The 24,002-nt window shown below is 41.1% G+C and overlaps 1 protein-coding gene across 1 annotated transcript in view; it reads left to right on the top strand.

The window, feature by feature from the left end:
* Positions 1–24,002, top strand: part of LOC117810657 (protein kinase C-binding protein NELL1-like) — a 459,515-nt gene that overhangs the window by 307,505 nt on the left and 128,008 nt on the right. Inside the window, exon 13 of the mRNA XM_034680585.1 lies at positions 3,228–3,353. Coding sequence (XP_034536476.1) covers positions 3,228–3,353 — 126 coding nt within the window. The remainder of the gene's footprint in view (positions 1–3,227; positions 3,354–24,002) is intronic.

Here is a 24,002-nt window from a genome sequence, read left to right as displayed (position 1 = left end):
GTACAGCGAGCGTCGATGCAAATACAAGTGCAAACATGTCTACACCCACTCTCATGTGCATGCACACACTAAAACACACACACAAACACAAACACACACAGAAAACGAGTCTTCTCTCTTCCTGCCTCACAGCTTCCAAACGCTCAACATCCAGACAATCTCTCCCTCTTTCTCTCACAGAGGATGAGCTGGCACAAACACACACACACTCCCACACACACACACACTCTCTCCACCATGCACACGGAGACTCCTCTCCTGCCTTATTTTTAGCAGTTCCCCTCCTCAGCCCTGACCTACATCACAGCATGAATAAAGCAGCAGCGAGATGAAGAAAGTGAGCTCAGAGGATGAGGCGGAGGAGGGAGAGGAAGGCGGTGGGAGGAGAAGGTCTGGGTTGGAAGGGTAGCAGGAGGAGGAGGAGGAGGAGGGAAGGGAGGTGGAGACAAGGAGAGAGACACACCAGTAAATCCAGAAAAATGAATTCTGCCCCGTGTGAAATGACAGTTCCAGTTCTGTCAGCAGTACTCACCTGCTCCAACACATACTGTACATTCTCACAGACATACACATTTACACACACACAGGGGATTCAGGCCTTCTGGGTGGCCTCATCATTGTCAGACTTGACAGCTGATGCTTTCCCTTTCTTCAAATGAAAGCGGACGAAGGCGGCAAGCACTCTGCTTTGAATTATCAAGGCTGCGAGTCGTTGACATCACACGCAAGCCATCATCGAGCCTGAGTAACTGTTGGCGCCTTCCTCCAATAAAGTGTAATCAAATGAGCAGCGTTCTGGGCGGAGAAGGGCTTCATGACGAGATGGAAATTGCATTCAGGTACTGCTTTGCAGCCTCCAGCACTCGAGCAAGTTCAATGTTTTTGATGTAGCAGATCAGTGCTTTTTTATGCTGAAGGCCGGCGAGGCTTTGTACGCCTGAACACACGATCCGTCTCCCTTTGATTGTGCAATTCAACGCTCCTACTGTACACTCTCCAAGGATGAAATTTGCAGAGAAAAAACCTCTGGCTGTTGCATGTAAGTCAATTACATACTTCATACAAATTCATCCTGTTGCAAAGGGGAGAGTGTGAGCTGAAGACCTCGAAGCTGGAATGTATTTATCCAAGGAGAGGATATGGAAATACTCTTCTCACTTTCTCTCCCTTCCCCCCAAAGTGTCGCACACTGCCTCCCTTAAGTGGTGGAAAGGCCTGTTATAGCCTCAGGAAAACTGGTTCTCTGCTGCTCACATCCACGTAAACACTCAGAGTGTACACACACACACACACACACAAGTACAGATTTCATCCCTTCTGCATAACACCTCTCTGGTGTGTTTCCAATCCAATTTCATCAACAGTCATCCAGCTCATCTAATGCCTCCCTGAGCTCTGTGTTTTAATGCTCATACAATTTCTTTCAAGCTACATTAGGATGAGAGGTACTCAGTGAGGAGAGGATGTAATGTGACAATTTAGCTGAACATTATTGATGTCAGGAAAGATGCTGCTCTCTCTGCTGTCCTTCATCCTTTTCAGTTTTTAGGTCATTATCGTATCTGCTTTGCTGCTTTAGTTTTCCTCCTTTTTTTTCCTCAGCTTTTGTATTTCTTTGAATCTTTAACTTATTTTTTCTTTGAATATTCTATTTGATTCTCTTTATCTCCAGTCTTATAATACCGTGCTTGTTGTCTTTGCTTTTGCTCTGAATAAACAAGATGTTCTTATTTGTTGTGCAAGCCCTGCAGACATGCATCAATATATTTTATTTACTCCATCTTCCTGCGCTCTCAGGATCTTAAATTGAAATCAGGTGATCATAACTCATCCCTAAACTTTCAAAAACACAAAACAAACATTAGCTTAACCTACTGTACACTACTGGTCAAAACTTTTAGAACACCCCAATTTTTCAAATCTGTCCATAACACCTTCTTCCAGTCTTCAGTAGTCCACTGGCGGTGTTTCATGGCCAAGGCAAGCCTCTTTTTCTTATTCTAATGTCTTGGCAATGGCTTTCTTGCTGCAACTCAACCTGTCAAACCTGCAGCTCGAAGTCTTCTCTTCAGTGGAGGTTCTGGGGAGGGGCCAACAGGAGCCAGTGCCCCTGTAAAACTGAACCTGGACCCCCCTGTGGCCCCCGGTATCGCGCCGATGTTACAGGCCGAACACATGCTTGTGGCACTTGGTTCCAGTCCCTTAGAGCGCTAAGGGACAGTCAGTCTGCATTTTGATCTAATACACAGTAGTTTATATGTCTAGTATAAAGGGATGCACTGATGTTTTGCCATTTTTTCTCAGCCGGTCCTCGCCCTTCTCAGTCTCTTTTGTCAGGGTTGAATATGTCCCTCTGACAACACCCTTGGCCCCAGCCTTGCCCCCCTAGTACAATTGGTCTAGAACCGCCACTGCTTCTCCTCACAGTTGAAATGAGACTTGCTTACTACGATCACTATTAAGCTGTGTTTGAAGCTGTTGTCCTGTGAGCCTCCTATCACGCAACCTGTTGACTCTCAGAAACTTGTCTTCTGATTTTGTTGTGGCTTTGTGTCTGCCAGACCCTCTTCCTGTCAGAGTTTCCCACAGTTTCTGAGTGCCGTTTGATGGTGAAGGAAACTGTACTCACTTCAATTTCTCTGTAGGAAAGACCTCCACCTTTAAGTGTTATGATGGTGTGGGTAGTGTATGTCATTGGTGTTGGTAATAGCAGCATCGTGTGTGATCTAGGGGCCTCATGTTTTGTTTTCTGGATCGCCAGAAAATTATCTCATTATTACAAGAAAATTAATTTTGTTATCTCAACATCAGGAGACAAATTATTCCATTACAATTAGCACAACCAACAGTGTTATCTTCAGATAACGAGATAAGTCAAGATCTCAAGACAACGACAGGAAATTACCCGTTAATATGAGGGAACTGTGGAAATACAATGTCTGGATACAAGGCTGCAAAAAGGCATTCGTATAGATTTTAATATGAAAGTTTTTAAGCAGGAAAATTGTCCTTGTTGTGCATGTGATTGAATTGAATTAAAAACTGTACAGCACCATGCAGAGACCACCTCTTTGTAATCTGACAAGTGCATCTGTATTCATGCTGCATCTGTATTCAATGAGCTTCATACCTGCTCCCCCTCTGCAGAGCTATCTGTATGTCCTGACTGTCCATAGAGAACTGTTTGGGAGTTATCAATTCACCGTATCTGTTCTGTTTGTCCTCAGATATCGACGAGTGTGCGACCCAGATGCATTACTGCCAGGCCAACACGGGGTGTGTCAACCTGCCCGGCAGCCATCGCTGTGACTGTCTGCCAGGCTTCATCAGGGTGGATGAATACTCCTGCACTGGTACGTCTGCATGTCTGCTCTCACTGACTCATCAGATCTTATTACATAACGGTACACACATAACAGCCAAACACACACTCTGTAACCTGAGCTGAGCTGCTGATGTGTTCCTGTGTTAGTTGAAGGGAGGTAAAGGAGAGATGGACGTGGCAGCCGGCGGTTTGTTGAGGAGTTTTTTTAATCTTTAATTCAAGATTTTTGCAGTCGCCCATTATTTGTGCTATGGATATGAATCACTGTCTGGATCCAAAACCTCAGTTTGGCATCTTCTTGTAGTCATTGCAGGTAGACAGACCCAAAGCACAGCCTGTTTGGTTGTCTGTTTTACTCTTAATGTGTTCATAAGTTCGTATATGAACATCATGCATTAAAGAAGACCTGTAATTATTATTTTTCTTCTACCTCATGAGGAAACTTAAGCTGAGATAGGAAGATTTCCTCATCTAGTTTGGTGCAATCTGATTGACATTGGCTTTACTTTTGAAGCTTCAATGTTAAGAAAACTGTTGCAGAAAGTTCTTCAAACTGCAGCTTGCATTCAAGACATCCATAAAATCCTCACTCACAGCAAAGTTGTTCTAGTGTTTCCACCCTGTTTCAGCTACAGTAAAAGGTTGTGACACGCACAGTTTGCTGGTTTGTTTATTCATTGTGAAATACTTGATTGTGAATATGCTGAACTAAAGAGACAGTGTCTATTTTCTCTTCTTAGTTGTGTGAGACAGTGGAAGATGATGACAGTATCATGGTGGTCAATGAGTAGAGAAGGGATATGCTGACAATGAAGATTGTATGTTAACATTTCTTCTTATACACCTTGGAAGGAAACACCAACAATTCTTGTCTCGGCAAGAAATCAAGTTAAACCTCGATTTCTAAGTTTGATTTATTTTGATCGGGACGAATTGCGTTTGCAAGTGATTGTACATTAGCCCTCAAGTTCTGATTCAGTCCCATGTTTTTCTGCAGACCATTGTAGGACTTGGGATGAAATGTGTTGGCTTTGCAATGAAGATAAAGATGTTCAAGATCACCTGAGGAAAATGTATATAATTCCCATTTTTTGACTTGTAATCAAAGATCTCATTATTAGGGACCAAATTATTGTTGTAAAATTTGGCGTATGTGTAATGACATTTCAGAATGCAAGAAATCTCTGGCAATGGGATCCAATTGTGAGTCTGCCATACATCATTAGGAGGAAACTGCTGCGTCCCATTAGGGAAGATGAAAGAACGAGGGAAAGAGAGAGAGAAGTGCATGAACGAGTCACAGGACACCAATAGGCGGACATTTTTGGTTGGGTGAACTATTTGAATGAGAACATTTCTATGGCATTCGTTTGAGAATATTATGTTCCCAGGAGGATTAGCTTTGCAACCGGATCATTGTGTCTCAATTTCAATCCATTCAGTGCTTTAGTTTTTGACCAAATGCCAGAAATTTTTTTTTCAAAAGCCTTATTAGCTTATTAGCATGCTTACATGCTTAACAAAAAAAAGTAAGGGCTATGAATTGGCCTACAACACAATAGTTTGTCTGCAGACTGAGAGAGCATGTTCTCTTATGGTCTCCAGACAGGGGCGCCACCAGGGATTTTGGGCCCCATGAAAAAATATCACAGTGGAGAACCCTGTGCAACTGCTGTAACCACATCTCCAGGATCCAATCGACCCAGTCAAAGCTTTACATAACTCTACCTTTTCAGCTGTCTTGCCTCTTGGAGTCAAATATTTACTGTATTGACATGCTACGTTGTTCACCTTCTTGTTCATTGGGTTGGGGGGAGTTGTGGGGAGACAGTGCACCTGCTGACATATCAGCTGCTGAGTCTGGTAGGGAGGGCGGGGAAACCCATTTAGTATAATTAGCTAAAACCTAGTTCATCTCATTGTGGACATCAAACTAGCAAACAGGTTGATTTGACCCACTCAAAGACTATACCAACCTTTCCTGGAGAAAAACTGGGTGACATACTGTCGCCCTTTCGTCTCTCTCTCCTCTCTCTCTCCTTTCTTTCTCTCCTTTTCTGGGACCCAGACTTTGTATTTCCAGACATTTTAGCTGCCTTTAGCGCACTCTGTGCACTGTGCAACTTCTGTCTGACTGTGAGGCACAGCTGATTAGTGAGACTGAGGCTGGGATGTACCATTTCATGCCGATACAGGGGGGATTAATATGAATTTGCCCAAATAAAGTACAGATCTCTGATATACATTTTATGAAGACAACGGGACCGTTTTTTTAGTTACCTTGTTCTGAATAAAATATCAATTATTCAGGCCCCCTGTCAGTCATGGGCCCTTAGAATCATCCTAACTTTTCCCCCCTATACAGCGCCACTGTCTCCAGAGCAGAGGATTTTAGAGAGGGGGTCTGAAGCACACTTTTGTTAAATGTCAAAGAGTCCAATAGGGATTCAGACTCTTCAGGGAGTACCCACAAACCACAGCTTTAGATATATAAGATTCAAAAGACTAATGGTGAATACAGACTCTTCAGCCAACCTCATAAGTGTCAGTACAGAAAATGCTTCCCCCTGTTTTTATCATGATAGTCCAATTTGAAATGAAAAAGTTGAATCAGACTTTATCTTTCCTCATTATTGTATCATGTGTGCTCCTGAGTGATATCCACATTGGCACTCATTCTAACCTACAGTGACTCCTAAAACTTGCAAAAATTGCTAGCCTCTGCTAAATGCCGGCCAACGGCTCCGAAAATGTGATGCTGTTTATTTTGTGTTCTGAAATAAAGCCTGCAGAGAATTGAATGCAACTAATGAGTGGATACCTCAGCATATGTCTTCTAAAAGATGGGAGAACCAGCATGTGGTCGAAGGGATGATTGCAGCCATTCAGTGTTCATCTGGTGGAGAAAAAAACACGCTGCTTCATCCAGATCCCCGGACTTCTCACATTTTGAATGTGTAACAAAGTATTGCAACAGTTAGACCATCTGCTCGTCACAGCACAATGGAAATCTCTCTTTCTAAGTTTCACTCAGTCAATGGAGCTAGGTATTTTACACTTACAGGACGACACCTGGCACAGCTGCTTTACAAGGTTTCTCCTCCAAAGGGGCTTAGAGCAACATGTTTTCTCAAGGAGGAATAGGATGTGCTTGGTTGCTGCTCAGTGTTCCTCCAGAGAAGTGTTCTTTAATTAGCTCAGAGTTGGCAGCCATGCAGGGACAGGGATCCATAGACAATCAATCTTTTTCTGCAGCTTGTAAACTGTCCTGGCTGCTGACTGGGAGCCCAAGGAGCGCTCTCTACATCTGCTGGGAGAGATAAATCCTTTCTCTGTCTCTCGTCTCTCGTCTCCTTTCGGCGTCTTCTCAGGGGTTTCATATCCTCTGCCTGGATGTAACACAGAGTTAGCGTTCATGGTGCAGGGAGGCCACGGCTCATATTTCACAACGCTAACACGATTGCACATTAGCTTCTGTAATTGCTGCGTTGTGCCGAAATCTGTGTTGTAATTCTTCACCGTGTCTGTCTGGAAAGGTTTCTCATAATGATATTGTTCTCACTGCATTAGGCAGGACACACACATACACGGTGGCTCCTCATTCTGCAAACTACAAGCAGTGAGAGAGTTAACCCCCGAAGTCCAGTAGCTGCTATATGAATATGTAATGCTGTGATCAGATGGTATATAGGTAATCCTTTCAAGTTGCATTATACCTTGATTACTAAATGTAGTAAAAGGGGCATTATGTGTCCATGTTTTCTAGCAGTCTGTGAAGCAGCCTGGGTATCACATAATGCTATCATCCTGCAGGCGGAATGGGTTTAATGTATGTTTATAGCAGGATTTGTCAGTCTGACAGGATAACCAGGTTTACAGTTTGCTTTAAATAACATGTTTCATCCCCTTTGGATAAAGAGGTCCTGACTCTTTCATCCTAGCGCAGTATTATCTACAAAAACGCAAGTGTATAATGTACTACTGACTGAAACTGTGCCAGGAAAATGTATACAAAGGCTCTTAAGGTGTCCATGTGGTAAATCCATAGACTGTATAAAATATGGATATAGTATCTGTGACGTCACCCATCTGTTTCTGAAGTGCTGTTTTGAGGCCAATTGAATGATTGTGACATAAAGAGGCGGGCTTTGAGCCTCCTAGCCAACAGCTACAGTGTTCCCGCCTGTCAATCAAGTCGGCTGTGCCTCTCACTGGAAGACTTGTAATCTCAATATCTTTGAAATTACTGCGCTAGAAAAAAATTCACCCACCTACTGTGTGAACTGATCAAGAAATGAGCTATCCAGACTACACTCGTGTTTTGAAACAAACTGTAAACATGTTTATTTCTGCTGTAAAGATCGGCTTCTTTGAATTGGTGTGTATGTGGTTCCCTGTACTTCTGGAGCCAGCCTCAAGTGGATCCTTCATGAACTGCAGTTTTTAACACTTCTGCATTGGACTCATATTTTTAGACCGAAGGTTGCCACTTGGGTAAATCCCTTCAAAATACCACCTAGTGGCAGGGTTGGGAGGACACTAAAATAACTATGTAGGGGATAACATTGAACAGGTCTCATGCAAATTAGAATCCCAACAGGGTGAGCAGGTCCACTCAAGACCACCCTGTGACAGGAACCATAGACTGTATAAATAATGGACGTAGCCAACCGTCGGCGGCAGCCATATTGGAAATGCTGATCTCAACCAGGCATAGTGTGACGTAAAGAGGCGGGGTTTGAGCCTCCTAGCCAACAGCTACAGTGTTCCCGCCTGTCAATCAAGTCAGCTGTGCCTCTCATTGGAAGACTTGTAATCTCAATATCTTTGAAATTACTGCGTTAGAAAAAAATTCACCCCCCTACTGTGTGAACTGATCGAGAAATGAGCTATCCAGACTACACTCGTGTTTTGAACCAAACTGTAAACATGTTTATTTCTGCTGTAAAGATCGGCTTCTTTTAATTGGCATGTATGTGGTTTCCAGTACTTCTGGAGCCAGCCTCAAGCGGATCCTCGATGAACTGCAGTTTTTAGCACTTCTGCATTGGACTCATATTTTTAGACCGGAGGTTGCCGCTTGGGTAAATCCCTTCAAAATACCACCTAGTGGCAGAGTTGAGAGGACACTTAACTCTCAAAGACCTAGACGGCCGCCGGCAGCCACAAATAGCTCTTGTCCTTAAATGTTTAATTTTCACTTTTGTTTTTGTGTCCTAATTTATGATATAATAATATCTCTACTTACTCTCAGACATTTTTTACACTCATCTACTTGGTCAGTAAATGATATATAAGAATACACCTGCTTTTTCCACTAAAAAACGCCTAAGATAATACTAAAATAAATGACTGTAACCTGCTTAGTAAAGGTTTGATAGTGACAAAAATTGATTTGGAAGTCTAAAACACCTAAGTACAACTTTCTAACAAAACAAAACAAAACTTCCTGATGTTTTGTTTGAGCTTACAGTAAAAAATGACCTAAATTCCAAGACATTTTTTTTTTTAAACTTCAGTATTTTCATCCATTATCAGACAAAACAAATTCAAAAGTGGTACTTTAAATGCAGCACAGTGAAATATAAGGTTCTCCTGAATAAAATGATGTATGGTACTTGATGCTGAGTGCTTCAATAGGTTAGAAAAACAAAATAAATACAGGAGAGTCTGGCGCCCCCAAAAATGGTCTAGGTCTTTAAGGGTTAAATAACTATGTAGGGCATAATGTTGAACAGGTATCATGCAAATTAGAACCCCGACAGGGTGAGCAGGTCCCCTCAAGACCAGCCTGTGACAGGAACCATAGACTGTATAAATAATGGATGTAGCCAACCGTCGGTGGCAGCCATATTGGAAATGCTGAACTCAACCAGGCAAAGTGTGATGTAAAGAGGCGGGGTTTGAGCCTCCTAGCCAACAGCTTTGTGTTCCCGCCTGTCAATCAAGTCAGTCATGTCCTTATTTGGGCAAAAACACATAATCCTAATATCATCTGAACCGTCGCATTAGAACAAAATTCACCCCCGTACAGTGTGTGCCGATAGAGAAATTAGCTACATAGAGCGAAGCCGTTTTTTGAACCAGGCTGTAAACATGTTTATTCATTCTGCAAAGATTGTCTTTTTTGAATTGGTGTGTGTATGTCGTTTCCGATGTTTCTGCAGCCAGCCTCAAGCAGTTTATAACACTGGGCTTCATATTTTGAGACCAGAGGTTGCCGCTCGTGTTGTGACAATCAGGGCTGTGTCCAAGGGAGTGCCCCCACCCCCTCCTTGAAATCTGACTGCTTTCCACTTTTTGTGCCACCCAAATTCTGCTATGATTGGCTAATGGTAAAGTCAGGGGTGGGATTTGTGTTTAAATCATCTATTTGGGTTGTGTTGCAACAGGCTGCAAGTAACTTTCTTTGCAATTAATATAATGACTTAAGACAAACATTTTCTTTTTAAGTCTACAATGAATTAAGATAAGAAGATGTATGTGTCCCCACTCCCTTGTGTTTATTTTGTTAAAGTTTAAGTTATTCAGTGGAATAAGTAAGTGTCAGTAAAAACTATACAATAGCTGTCTTTGCACAATTGCATTCAAAGGATTTTCCATGTTTGTGTTTGTTTATTCTTTTAAGTAAATGGAGCAGTGCCAGTGAGGAAATACAGGCAGACAACTCAAGCTGTACTGATTTCACACTTGTCTTTCTCACTATCACCTGACAAACACATCCTCCAAATTTGTCAGTCTCTCTAAGCTGCAAGATTTCCAGTCTCTCCATCTGATCTGCCATTGCTGCCCTGCACCAGTGTTGTTGCTCTTACTTTCAGCCCCACTACCAACCAAGCATCCACCTGCAGGCCCCAGCTAGGGGTTTAAGATATTATCTGAACACTCCTCAAATTTCTGCAAGGAAAACAAACCTGTGAGGACTGGCGAGGCTGGAGCCAAGACGCCGGACACAAACAGTGTTCTGCTGCTGCAATAAGCGTTTCAAACCATTACTACGTGAGCTGTCTGAAGGAAATAGAAGATACAGGTTCTACCTCTTTGATAGCAATCTGGAAGTGGGTTACTGTACAGTGGCATGTCTTCAGTCCGCCAGAAGAAAGAAACCAGAGTTGTTACGTTGAGCTTTGAACACAGGAATCGCAGGAGAAACATTTCTGTTTGATGACAGTCGCTGATTGCTGTAGTGTTTGAACCGGCCTTTTGCTTCAGGGCAAAGTATGTGATTCCACCCGGTGTGTCTCTGGACATCAGACAGCTACATCCACCCACAAACTGACTTTGAATCACAGTAGGCACCATACAGTCTGCACACTTTCCCCTCAAAATCACAAGCTGCTGCTCCTTCCTCAGAGGAATAAAAGTGTCACCTTTTGCAGCTTATACATGACACACCGTGTGTCACCCCTCGCAGTGGACACTCTCGGCCTCGTCTCTCTTTGTCTAACCTGCCTGCCGGAGGTGTCTGTCCTTTGTGATGAAGCGTCCTGTAAACAATAGGAGGCTGCGGTAATTGTGGTTCCACTTGATTTCACCTCTGTGGAAGCGGGCGAGCAGCTCTGGGGAAAGGAGGTGGCAGGAAGTGTGAGATTCTATACTTCACCTTCTCAAAATGCCACAGAGCTGTTGTCACATCCGTGCAGCAGAAAAGAGTGCACAGGTAGTACAGGACAAATTGTTCTGCTGCCTGTATGTTGGTCTTAATAACATATGGCGTCCCTATTTCAAGGGCTTTTTTAAAAACTGACGGCTTCATGTCATCATGGTTTCCATCATTATCTTTCATGCTCAGCACCTGATGCACTTACTGTCATTCTAACCATGTAGCCGAGTCTCTCAATGCTACCTGCCTCTATAACAACAGTGACGCACCTGCCATATACAAAAGAACAAGACATTTATCAGTCAGATGGATGATCAGGAAATAAAATGAAGGTGGATTTGATGCCATTTAAAGAGGATGGACAAAAGTGAAGGAATGAGAATTAGTTTTATTGCTTTACCTTCCATTACTTGTGAATTGCTTTGCAATATTTGGAATTCCCTTGCATTGTATTGGAGAAGCCACGCATCACTTCCCTGCTACCAAACGATCACAGCCCCATTTACAGTGAAAACAAGTGTTGAAAAACACATTGGAGAATGTTACAGTATTTTCTTTCACTGAGGATAAAGGAAGAGCTCTGAGGCCCCGTAGATAGCTTGCTTTATATGCTGCAATTGGGGTCAATTTTCAAGAAATGTAAGATTTCCTTTAACCATTATGCAGATGATGTTCAGATCTACCTGCCTTTAAAGGTGACATATCATGCAAAATGGACTTTTTAATGGTTCTTTACCTGAAATATGTGTCCCTGGCATGTCTACAAACCCCCCGAGAATGAAAAAAATCCATTCTGCCCCTGTTCTGATTTCTCCACCTTTCTATAAATGTGTGTGAAACGAGCCGTTTCAGACTTCCGTGTTTTTGTTACGTCACAACAATATCAGGTCTGTCACGGAGTCAGAGCTCGGAGCTTGTTCAGCCCATAGACTGTATAAAACAATACTGAATCCCTCCCCCGTTTTTCATTACCTGCACAAATGTGTGCTAACAAGGAGCTTAGGAGGGAGGCATGCTAGTTGTAGGCTGTCTTAATAAACACAAAGGTCGGTTTTACTCCCCACGTCTGCAGATTTGAAGATATAGTGGATGATTTTTATTTGTCATGGATAAGTGCTAGCGCTAATTAGCATAGCCACATAGCTATATGTTCATAGATGTAGCTGTAGCTGTAGCTGTAGCTGTGTACCAAGACACACGTCGACATACTGACAAATAAAACAACAAGAAACACTAAATCTGTGACCAATCCTTCATAAAAGGTCCTGCTGCCTTTCTGGCAGAGGTCGGTTTTACTCCCCACGTCTGCAGATTTGAAGATCTAGTGGATGATTTTTATTTATCATGGATAAGTGCTAGCGCTAGTTAGCATAGCCACATAGCTACATGTTCGTAGCTGTGTACCAAGACACACGTCTACATACTGATAAATAAAACAACAAGAAACACTAAATCTGTGACCAATCCTTCAGAAAGGTCCTGCTACAGGCGCCTCTCCGTCAGGATCAGATTCAGAGGGTTGAAGTAACGCGATCTCTGAGCAGCCGTGTATATTCAGCCAACATGTAAACATTAGATCAACGTGCTGGAGAGCCGAGGCACATCCACTTCCGGAGGGGGCGTGGTCAGAGGGAAAACAGACTGTTCTGATGAGGAATGAAGAGGACTTTTCAGGCATGCCAAAATCTGATTTCAAAGTGTTTTTTTGAGCATAAACTTCAAAGACATGTTTTGGGGACCTCTTAGACCAATATATATTGATGAAAAAAGCGTGATATGTCCCCTTCAACTTCAAAATCCAATGATTCTGAGCCTGAATGATGATAAGTCCTGGATGGCTGCAAACTTTTTGCACTTCAATGAAAAAAAGACAGATATCATAATGTTTGGATGTGGTCCAGCAGATTTTCCAGCTGGTATTCTGCGTCCCCTTACACCAAACATCCGGTCATCACTAAAGAATCTCGGTGTAATATTTGATGACAGGCTGGAATTTGATCGCCAGGTTAGCTCAGTTGTCAAAAACAGCTTTTATCATTTGAGGATTTCATGGAAAGTAAAGGGGAACCTGCCATATACAGATCTTGAGACTGTAATGCATGCTTTTATTAACACACGACTGGATGACTGCAACTCACTGTATTGTGGGCTGGACCACTCCCTCTTGCACCGCCTGCAGCTGGTACAAAACACAGCTGCCTGTCTCCTCACTGGCAAACGCAAGCGTGACCACATATCCCCTGTCCTAGCTTCGCTGCACTGGCTCCCGGTTGCTTTTCAAATAGATTTTAAAATTGTATTGTTTGTCTTTAAAGCTCTTAATGGCCTAGCCCCCCCACCCCCCAGTACGAAGCTTAAAACCAATGGTGATGAAGCCTTTGTGGCGGCTGCCCCTCGGTGCTGGAACAACCTGCCCTGGCATATCTGCTCTGCAGGATCAATTCAGGTTTTTAAATCATCTCTAAAGACTCACCTCTTCTCCCTGGCTTTTAATCAAGGTTGAGTGGACATTTGAGTTGCGTTGATAACAGATAAGGTGAAAGTGGTAACCTGTAAGACCTGTTGTTGTGTCTTCTCTAGCTGCTGTCTTCCTCTGTCGCCACATTCTTCTGAAATGCACTAGCATACTGTGTCTTGGGTCTCCATAAACTCAGCTGCATGCAGGGGACAGCTTGACACAGTAGTTCAAACTAAAATTAAACAACATGAAGAATATCACTGGAGTTAAATATGATGACGACTCTCTTTATATGGAGACATTTTCTCATTCAGCTTATTCAAGTTGCTCGGTTAGTGAGCACTCTTTGTATTTTTGACTCTTTAATCTGGCGGCAGGTTTCCCATCATGCTCTGGGCAGCCAATCAGCCACATGTCACCAACAATGAATGCAAGTTGGATCACTTGCTGTTACTCTGCACCTCCGGGGTTCAGGGCCATTGTATAGCTACAGCTAAATCATAGCTGCATTGAACCTTTATGAACCCCCTGTTCCTTTAACTTTGTGTGCAGTGTTTGAAGTTTCTCTGGAACGAGAACTGAACACTGATTTAATCTGTTGATTTAACACGTTCATTTCAGATTACAGTAATGATGAATGGCTTTTAATTTTGTTCTGACCTTTGTGTTGATTCCTTTAATGACTTAGATGAAGTTAGTCTGTCTTTCTTTGTTCCTTTCTTTCTTTTACTCCATCTCTATTACTCACTCTCTTTCTTTTTGTCTTTGTTTCTTTCTGTCTTCTCTCTCTCTCTCTCTCTCTCTCTCTCTCTCTCTCTCTCTCTCTCTCTCTCTCTCTCTCTCTCTCTCTCTCTCTCTCTCTCTCTTTCTTTCTCCCATTCTTTCTTTCTTTCGGTCTGTCTTTGTTTCTGTCTTTCTTCTTTCTGTCTCTCTCTCTCTCTCTCTTTGCTTCTGTCGGTCTTTCTTTTCTTCTTTATTTCTGCCTTTGTTCTTTATTTTTTCTGTCTTTCTTTTTTGGCCTCTCTTTCTCTCTCTTTATTCTGTTTGTCTGTCTTTCTTTCTTTCTTCTGTTTTCTCTCTCTTTTTTTCTTTCTTTCTTACTTTCTTCCTTTTTCTCTCTTTGTTTCTTTGTTTCTTTCTTTCTGTCTTTATTTTTTCTGTCTGTCTGTCTTTCTTACTGTCTTTCTTTCTCTCTCTCTCTCTCTCCCTCCCTCTCTCTCTCGCTCTCTTTCTCTCTCTCTCTCTCTCTCTCTCTCTCTCTCTCTCTCTCTCTCTCTCTCTCTCTCATTCTTTATTTTATTTCTTTCTTTCTGCCTTTCTTTGCTTCTGTCGGTCTTTCTTTTCTTCTTTATTTCTGCCTTTGTTCTTTTTTTTTTTTCTTTCTCTCTCTTTTTTTCTGTTTGTCTGTCTTTCTTTCTTCCGTTTTCTCTCTCTCTTTCTTTCTTTCTTTCTTTCTTTCTTTCTTACTTTTTTCCTTTTTCTCTTTGTTTCTTAGTTTCTTTCTTACTGTCTGTCTGTCTTTCTTACTGTCTTTCTTTCTCTCTCTCTCTGTCTCTCTCTCTCACACACACACACACACAATATTTGATCTTTTATGTCTCTTTGTTTCTGTCTTCTTTTTCTGTCTCATTCTTTCTTTCCTTTCTTTGCTTCTGTCGGTCTTTCTTTACTTCTCCCTTTGTTTTTTCTTTATTTTTCGGCCTCCCTTTCTGCCTCCTTTTTCTGTTTGTCTGTCTGTCTTTCTTTCTTTCCTTCTTCCTTCCTTTCTTTCTTTCTTTCTATCTATTTTGGTCATCCTTTCTTTCTGCCTTTCTTTTTTCTGACTATCTCTCTTTCTTTCTTTCTTTCTTTCTCTCTCCCTCTCTCTCACTCTTTCTATGTTCCTTTAGGGTGTCTGAGGTGCTCCAGCTCTCACACAGTCTTAAAACAGACGTCTGATTGTTTCACTCTAACGCTGCATTATTATCACCTCTGAACTTAAAATGAACACAAACCATCTGTCATCAGTCGCTGAGTCTGAATCTTCAAAGTAAAGCCAGAGCTTGATGTGATCGTTTATGTCTGTGGACCTCTAACTTCAGTCTGTGATTTAAAACAGTCCAACGTAATCATATCTTGTCCTTTTGGATAAGACTTAGGAATACTGTAATTCTTTGAACTCACCTTCAAGTAGAAAAATGTGAAGATATCCAGCTGTTCTTTTTCACAGGAAGCTTGTTTACTTGACTCTTTGACTTTAAAGGAATAGAAACCTTTGTACACGTTGAGTAGTTAGTGGATATTGTTAAAGCTTGTACTGAGTGTAGTACTGGTGTTCACCCTCTCTCTTTGTGGTGCAGTGCAAGCAGAACTCGAGTGATTTCCCCCGCGGAAGGTCATAATGATCTTTGACTCCATGTGTTGGTGGATAATAGTTATCTGCCATGGGTAATTGTGGAAATGGCTGTCCCACTCCCACTGTGTACTTATCTTAAGTTCTCTGGGCTTTAGAGGAATTGTTTTGTGCATTAAGCCAGCGCTGATAAGCTCACAGTTACAGATTAAACTGCTGAAACGTGAGGTTTAAGGTCCTTCCTTAGCCTCGGCTCCCATCCTGTAAATAAACCTAAACAGCGGATTCAGCCGGGGCCTGGAGATAAAGTGCAGAGCAAACATTTTACAATACATTCCTCATCTATTATAGGATGTAGCTTTGCACCCTGTATGACTGGGTGAAGACATAAAAACCCTTTAATACATAAAAGAGCTCAGTTTCTGCCGGGCTACAACTTCTATATTCATCTCAGTGGAGCCAAAACTATGTAATCTCTCACACACAAAGGACTTCACTGACAAACTGAAAGTTTTGTTTCATAATTGTCAATGAAAGCTGATTGGTATGCAGGTTTTTGGCAGGTTTATAAATAGAAGCTGTGATAAAATAGGCCTTTTAAAGGGGGGATGTCTCGTAATGATAAAACACCATCCTGCCACAGTTTGTATGGTCTCTAAGTTGTGCTCTGTTTTTTGTTGCTACTGTGGCACAGTCTGTCTTTCCCTGTTATATAGACCCACATGGTAGCATCTGCTTGACTTCTGCTCCAAGATCTCTCTAACAGAGTCTGTTTGGTCAGGTTTGGACCAGGGCTTTTGCAAAACAGCAGTATTGACAATAACTGTCTTTTTAAAAACTGAAATAAGCAGACAGTAATACAGTGTCAAGTCAAGTCAAGTCAGCTTTATTTATATAGCACATTTAAAAACAACCAGTGTTGGCCAAAGTGCTTTACAAGGTAAGCCAGACGGTGGCTATAGAGCATCTTAGTGATTGAAAACAAGAAAGAAGCAGAAATGAAACAATGGCAAGACATATTAGGGGAAAATAATAATAATGATAATAATAAAAATAATAAGAATACAAATTAAAAATAAGAACATAAAATAAAATAAAATAAAGACTAATGCACACCAAAATAAAATATGTGTAATTAAAATAAGTTAAAGCATCATTATTAAGAATAAAAATAGTTAAAATAAATAGATTTAAAAGGTAAGGATAAGAGTTGAAAAATAAAACTTAGGCTAAAAATATCAATAAAACTGAGTAGATAAATACAATTAAATAAATGAATGAATACATAAAATAGAAGATAACAGTTAAAATTACTAAAATAATAAAGCAACATTTAAATCAATATTATAGTAAAAGGTAGGTAATAAAATTGTTAAACCCTACATAAAAGCCAGACTGAATAAATATGTCCGAAAGAGCATTTAACTTTCGTAGGAAAACATACAAGCAGTGACTGAGAGAAGGATGACACTATCATCTGAGAGAGTGTCGTCTGTATTCATAATGAGTTGAGCGAAATTTGGCAGTTTGTTTTTTAACTCTTGAGTTTTCTGTGATAAAATATTCACTTGCTGCTGTTGTAGAAATTTGTGAAAAGTGAACTCAGGCCGCCCTGTGATAGGTTGGTGACCTGTCCAGGGTGTACCCTGCCTTCCGCCCGAAGCCAGCTGGGATAGGCTCCAGCCCCCTGTGACCCCTAATGGAATAAGCGGTCAAGTTAGTGGGTGGGTGGATGGATGGATGGATGGATGGATGGATGGATGGATGGATGGATGGATGGATGGATGGATGGATGGATGGCAGGCAGAAATGACATTAACCAAGGAACATGAGTCTCCAACCATAACAACACATCAACTGAAAAGAAACAATCTCCAGCCACACAAACATTGTAATCTGGCAGAACATATTCATTGGCTAGAGTTTATTTAAAGAAGATTTATTTTCATATTGATTAAAAAAGCCAACTCTAATCTCTCTAATCTCTGATCAGTATTATCACATCTCACCCTCCATTGTTCCTCCAGCTGACATGAATCCATGCTGCTATTCTAACAGTATTGGTGAAATTGACCAGGTGTAACTTTGCTGTTAAAGGACTAATCAGCCGCATCATGTGCTGCCGCCATCTTTGATTCTGTGATGCATATGTTTCTTCAACACAGATCAATACTGGACTCTTTGTTTTTCCATCAAAGTGTTGTTCTGTTCATGGACACATGTTCAGCCTGAGCTCTGACTGACTGAAAGAAGCTGCCATTAATTTCATGCATCAGTAGCCACATGTATTCTACCAAATAGCAGCATTGGGGAAGGCTACATCCCCCAACCCAAGACTCATCATATGTTTAATGAAAATTTGATCAAATCCAATTCCAATTATACATGTAATGACTGTGGAGCTCAGGTGTGACGGGCCTGGAAACCTTGGCAACCCTCCCTGTATACATTAAGTCCTCAAAAATGGAGGTCATGCTTCCGGGCTGGCTCGGCACCAACCAATTTAATAAGCCCATCAAACACAGTTTGGGAAGGAGTCCGATAAGTTTTCTTTAGTCATTGCTTCCATCCATTTGTAATTGCCTCAGAGAAGCTGGTCTTTATATTTAGATTCCCCCCATCAAGGTTTGATGTAAGGAGTGTTTCCTGAGCAGACCAGAGCGATGTCTGTCCTCACATCACGCCTCTTTCTTCCTGCTCCCTCTGCTGAAAACTCAACACAGAAGCATGGAATAATAATGCTCTGTGGCTCTGGGATGGATGTCAGCCGACAGAGCACATTAATGGAACATGCTTTCATTAATGTGAGTTGCAGCATAAGCAACTTTACGGCTTTGAGCTGTATGTTTCATTGGGCAGTAAATTTATTGAATTATCTCGCCCGCTCTGCGCTGCGGTTACACGCAGTGGGAGGAAATGAACTGAGCGGTCAGGACACTATAAAACAAACTAGGTGCCACTAAAGAAGTCTCTATAATTCATAATGTAGATAAACATACTGCATGTGTATGGAGCACTTGTGTTTAAAATGCCATGTCTCAAGTGCTTAATGTACATAAATAAATGTGATATAATGTCAGTAACACACACTCCTTTAGCCACCAGCTTGTCGTACTACTCTCCCTCCATGTACATGCATGGTTGTATGTGTTCCTCTCTGACTGGTTGACCTTGGCCTTTTCCCAGTACATGATTTGATTGTCTTGCTTGCAGCGGTCAGAGGTGGTTGATCTTACGTTTTCTTGGTATGCTTTTTGCTGTGTTGCACATGTGCTTTGTTCAACACAAGACAGAATGAACACATAAAAGAATGTGAGAAAGAAACATCTGGAGCATGCATATATGGCAACAAAGCAAAAAGCGGATTAAGGCTGTAAGTGGAAGTGCTGGAAATACAATGACATCCAGGGGACCGATCACAGGGCTTGCAGTCTGCATAATTTGATGCGTAGTTACATTTTGGACAAGCGGCAACCTCCGGTCTAAACATATGAGGCCAATGCAGAAGTGCTAAAATGTGCAGTTCATCAAGTGCCGGAAACCACATACACACCAATTCAAAAAAGCTGATCTTTACAGCAGAAATAAACATGTTTACAGCCTGGTACAAAAAATGAGTGTAGTCTGCATAGCTCATTTCTTGATCGGCACACACTGTACAGGGGGTGAATTATTTCATAACGCTGCAGTTTTGAAGATATTAAGATTGCGAGTCTTCCAATGAGAGGCACAGCTGACTTGACTGACAGGCGGGAACACTGTAACTGTTGGCGAGGAGGCTCAAAGCCCGCCTCTTTACGTCACAATCGCTCAACAGCAGTTATGTTGAGTTCAACATATCCAATATGGCTGCCACCATCGTTGGCATCAAAACAGGGCTTCAGAAACACATGGGTGACATCACGGATACTACGTCCATTATTCATACAGTCTATTATTTTGTTTTTTTTCTCTTTTTTTCTTTCTTTTCTCTTGTCTGCATATGTATTTTGGTTTGTGTCATGTTTGTCACAAACTGTCAAATATTAATGCAATTTATTCTTGCAGCAAAAGAAAAGAAAGAAAACCTTTTTCTTCTGTGCTTGTGACTGTGTGCATGCAACCATCACCATCCCTCTTAGAACTCTGGCCTATCTTTTATTGACAGCTAATATCATGTTCTGTAAAAGAGGGCGTGCACACCTAGGTGGGCCAAAAAAATAAAATAAAATAAGAGAAAGTGAAAGAAAGATTACATAAGGATATACAAAGGGACAGGGAAAGAGAAGGAGAGAGAGACCTAACACACTTAGAGTCTATTATTTTGGAGGAGGTGCATGTCTGGCTATGTGTGTAGGCTTCTGCATTAAAAAAAAAGGGCCACACAGATCTACGGCGAAGGCTATGACATCGTTTGACCCCGAAGTATAAACCAGGCTTTAGTCTAGCCTCTTTAGATTATACATATGGGAATACAACATAATTTTAATTGTGTTAAAGTACTTGTGGATTTTCTTTTATAAAGATAAGATTACATTTGATAGAATCATAATAATAATAATAATGTATTTTATTTATAGGCACCTTTCTTGGCACTCAAGGTCACCTTACAACATTAAAAACAAACAGAGTTTAAATAACAAACAGTAAATAAAACACAATTTAAAAAGTTTTAAGTGAATAGACAGAGGAGTTGTGGTCAGATGGAGTAAGCCAGTTTAAACAGATGAGTTTTGAGTTTGGATTTAAAATGTGGGAGTGAGTCAGTGTTACGGAGGTCAGGTGGGAGAGAGTTCCAGAGCTGGTGGCCCATGGTAACAAGGCGAGCAGGGGGGGACAGTGAGGTGGATGGAGGAGGAGGATCTGAGGGTGCGGACGGTTGTGGCAGTATGGAGGAGGTCAGAGAGATATGAAAGGGGCGAGGTTGTGTATGGATTTGAAGGTGAGGAGAAGTATTTTGTAGTTGATCCGGTGTGTGATGGGGAGCCAGTGGAGCTGTTGCAGGATGGGTGTGATGTGATGGATGGAGGCGGTGCGTGTGATGATACGGGCGGCTGAATTTTGAACCAGTTGAAGTTTATGGAGGGTTTTGTGTGGGAGACCAAACAGAAGGGAGTTGCACTAGTCCAAACAGGAGGTGACGAGGCTGTGAACAAGAATGGCAGTGGAGTGGGGAGTGAGTGAAGGACGGAGACGGTTAATATTGCGGAGGTGAAAGTAGGCGGACCGGGTGACGTGGTTGATATGGGAGGTGAAGGAGAGGGTGCTGTCGAGGATGACACCCAGACTCTTGAACTGAGGGGAGGGGAAGAGGGGCGAGTTGTCGATGGGAATAGAGAAGTTATGGAGTTTGTTTAATGTAGATTGTAGATCATGCCTTATGCTTCTGTATTTATTCTTGTGTGCTGTATTGTGCTGTAAAGAATAAGAGACGTGGGAAATCAAAGAACATTTTCAGCCCGCAAGGACAGATGATTCAGCAGAATTAAAAGTCTCAGTTATACATAAAGGTTCCTGATTCCACACACGATCCCTGCGAGCCCTGCTTGGTCTTCTCTGCGTGCATGTACACATGTCCTGCATGCAGCAGAGTCAAGAGGCTGCTGTGTAAGGTGGAATCAATTGACATGTTGGGTCAAGAGAAAAACAGCCTCTTGAACTCCAGGTGGATTACTGCAGGAAAATCAGAAATTTTCTCTGACTAATTTTATGGAAATCTATGTCCTCCAGGCTAAATAGTATGAAAGGCAATCAATATGTTTTCCCCTGTGACACAGGACGCATCTCTGCTGAGTTCACACCTTGCCAAGGTGAGCAGCAAGGCCGAGGCAGAAAGTGAGCATGACGACTTTGCGTTGGTGGTGGAAAAAAAAAAAAAAAAGAAGGCAGAAAAAAACCCTTGAAAAATCCTGCCATGTCCTCTTCCTCTTTATGGGCTTGTCACTGGTCATTAAACTCCACATTATTGAAGTGTTCTGCTTGACATTATTGAATGAGATGACAGTGGGAGCTCGAGAGATGAGGACATGTTTAAGAAATTTACTATGCAAAGTAAAAGTGAATCATGAGGTGTGGGTTTTACTCCGAGTGAGAACACTGGGTGTCATTTTCCCTTTTTTTGGTTTCAGCGCCTTTAAAAAAATAAATAAATAAGAAGCACTAAAATAGAAAGTGAAGAAAAGAAGGTAACACTTTACAATAAGGGTCCCTTAATCAGCATTAGTTAATGCATTATTAAGCATTAATTAACAGTTTAATAATAGTTTAATAATCTTTACAATGTATTACCTAACATTAACTAACACATTAGTTAATGCATTAATAAGCAGTTAATTAATGTCCACTGCTCAGAGTTAATTAATACATTATTAAACATTAATAAAAGTTACAAAACTTAATTAGTTAACCATTAGTGAATGCTTTCTGGACCCTTATTGTAAAGTGTAACACATGCATCACTTAAGTAACACATTATAATGCTAAACTGCCTCATAAGCATCAGCATAAGCATAAGCGTGTGCATCACTTTCAAGTGTCCTCTGGAAACACTTGTGTTGTGTTGCTGTCTATTTGCAGCGCGTTTTTCTCATGTATTGTGTTGTGGTCTTTGCATCGCGTTTTCTAAATGCTTCGCACGTGTTGTCAAATTGATGAAGATGTTTTCTTAATTTGCTTGTGTTTTGTCTTTTTGCATGTGTTTTCTTAAGTTGCAGTGCTGTGAGCTCTCAGGGCCACCGTACTTCTCTGTGCCAGTTGAGATGTTATCTGTGATTATCTGTTTTATTCTAAATAAAATGTGTTGAATTCTTTATATGTGTTGCTTCAACTACATTTCAACTCATTTTGCTTCAGCGTATGTGTTACCTAAGGGATACATGTGTTACACTTTACAATAAGGGTCCAAAAAGCATTCACTAATGGTTAATTATGGTTAAGTAATGCTTATGAGGCAGTTTAGCATTTATAATGTGTTACTCAAGTGATGCATGTGTTACACTTTACAATAAGGGTCCAGAAAGCATTCACTAATGGTTAACCAATACATTTTTGTAGCTTTTATTAATGCTTAATAATGTATTAATTAACTCTGAGCAGTGGACATTAATTAACTGCTTATAACTGCATTAACTAATGTGTTAGTTAATGTTAGGTAATACATTATAACGATTATTAAACTATTATTAAACTGTTAATTAATGCTTAATAATGCATTAACTAACGCTAATTAAGGGACCCTTATTGTAAAGTGTTACCGAAAAGAAAAGTAGGAAGATGATATATCAATGTCACAAACAACGCTGCCTGCGGCTCAGTTTCTCTCTGACATGAGAATCTTAATATGAACTGGCATTATTGGTACAGTCTGGTTTTAATGTGAGGAAGATCAGAGGAAGTGTATCAAAAGACACGAAGATAAAAGCATCAAATATGAGCGGTATATAAAAAGATGACTGTTTCAACACAACAAAGAAATCTGTTTGTTAGAAGTTAAGTATGATGCAGATATTTTACTGTGTGTGTTTTTGCTGTCTTGTCTCCGGCATGGCATGAAAGTCTCATCAGAGCTGTAGTCTGTTTTCTGTAAAGCTTCTGTTCTTTTCTGTCACATGTTTGGTTTGCAAAACTAAACAAGTCAAATATTAAAATGTGGTGAGCCTGTGTGGTGCTGAAAATCTATTCATCTATTCATTTATCATGAACAGTCAATCTGATTCCATTCTTGGCTACACTACACCCGGAAAAAAGAGCTCAACAAACTTCTCCTGTCTCATAGTTTATTCTCAAAGCAACATCTTCTTTATTCTTCTTTCACTTCACTCTTTTGTTTGTTAATGCTTGTGCCTTTGTGCTGTGCTCTCATTGGTCGACATCACTGATGTGACAGCACATATTGTAGCAGGCAGAGAGAAAAATCAAACATGTTAGGCTTTCGATCAAGAGGCTGTGAGGTGTCTCAGATATCGTTCACTATGACACACTACAGGAGATAATACTATCAATTCTCATGGCCTGTAACCCTACGTCTGCCAGATCAAGCTATATTATAACTAACATAACTAAGCCTTTAACAGCATTCAGTTTATTAATAACTATGTAAAACACATTTACACTACAGCAGGTGGAATTAAATCATGATAAGCACCTTCTTTATTGACTGACTACAGTTTATAATGTTCATAATCAAACCTGAACCAGCTAAAGGGTTTTTAAATCTCTTAACAGAACCTTTTAAAACAGTCTTTCATCGCGTCTTTGTCCGCTTGAGTCTTTTCAAATTGTACGTGAGGAAAACCATCGTGTGTAC

The sequence above is a fragment of the Notolabrus celidotus genome, chromosome 3, assembly GCF_009762535.1.
Source record: "Notolabrus celidotus isolate fNotCel1 chromosome 3, fNotCel1.pri, whole genome shotgun sequence".
Taxonomy (NCBI): Eukaryota; Metazoa; Chordata; class Actinopteri; order Labriformes; family Labridae; genus Notolabrus; species Notolabrus celidotus.
This window is presented reverse-complemented; position numbering and strand designations above follow the sequence as displayed.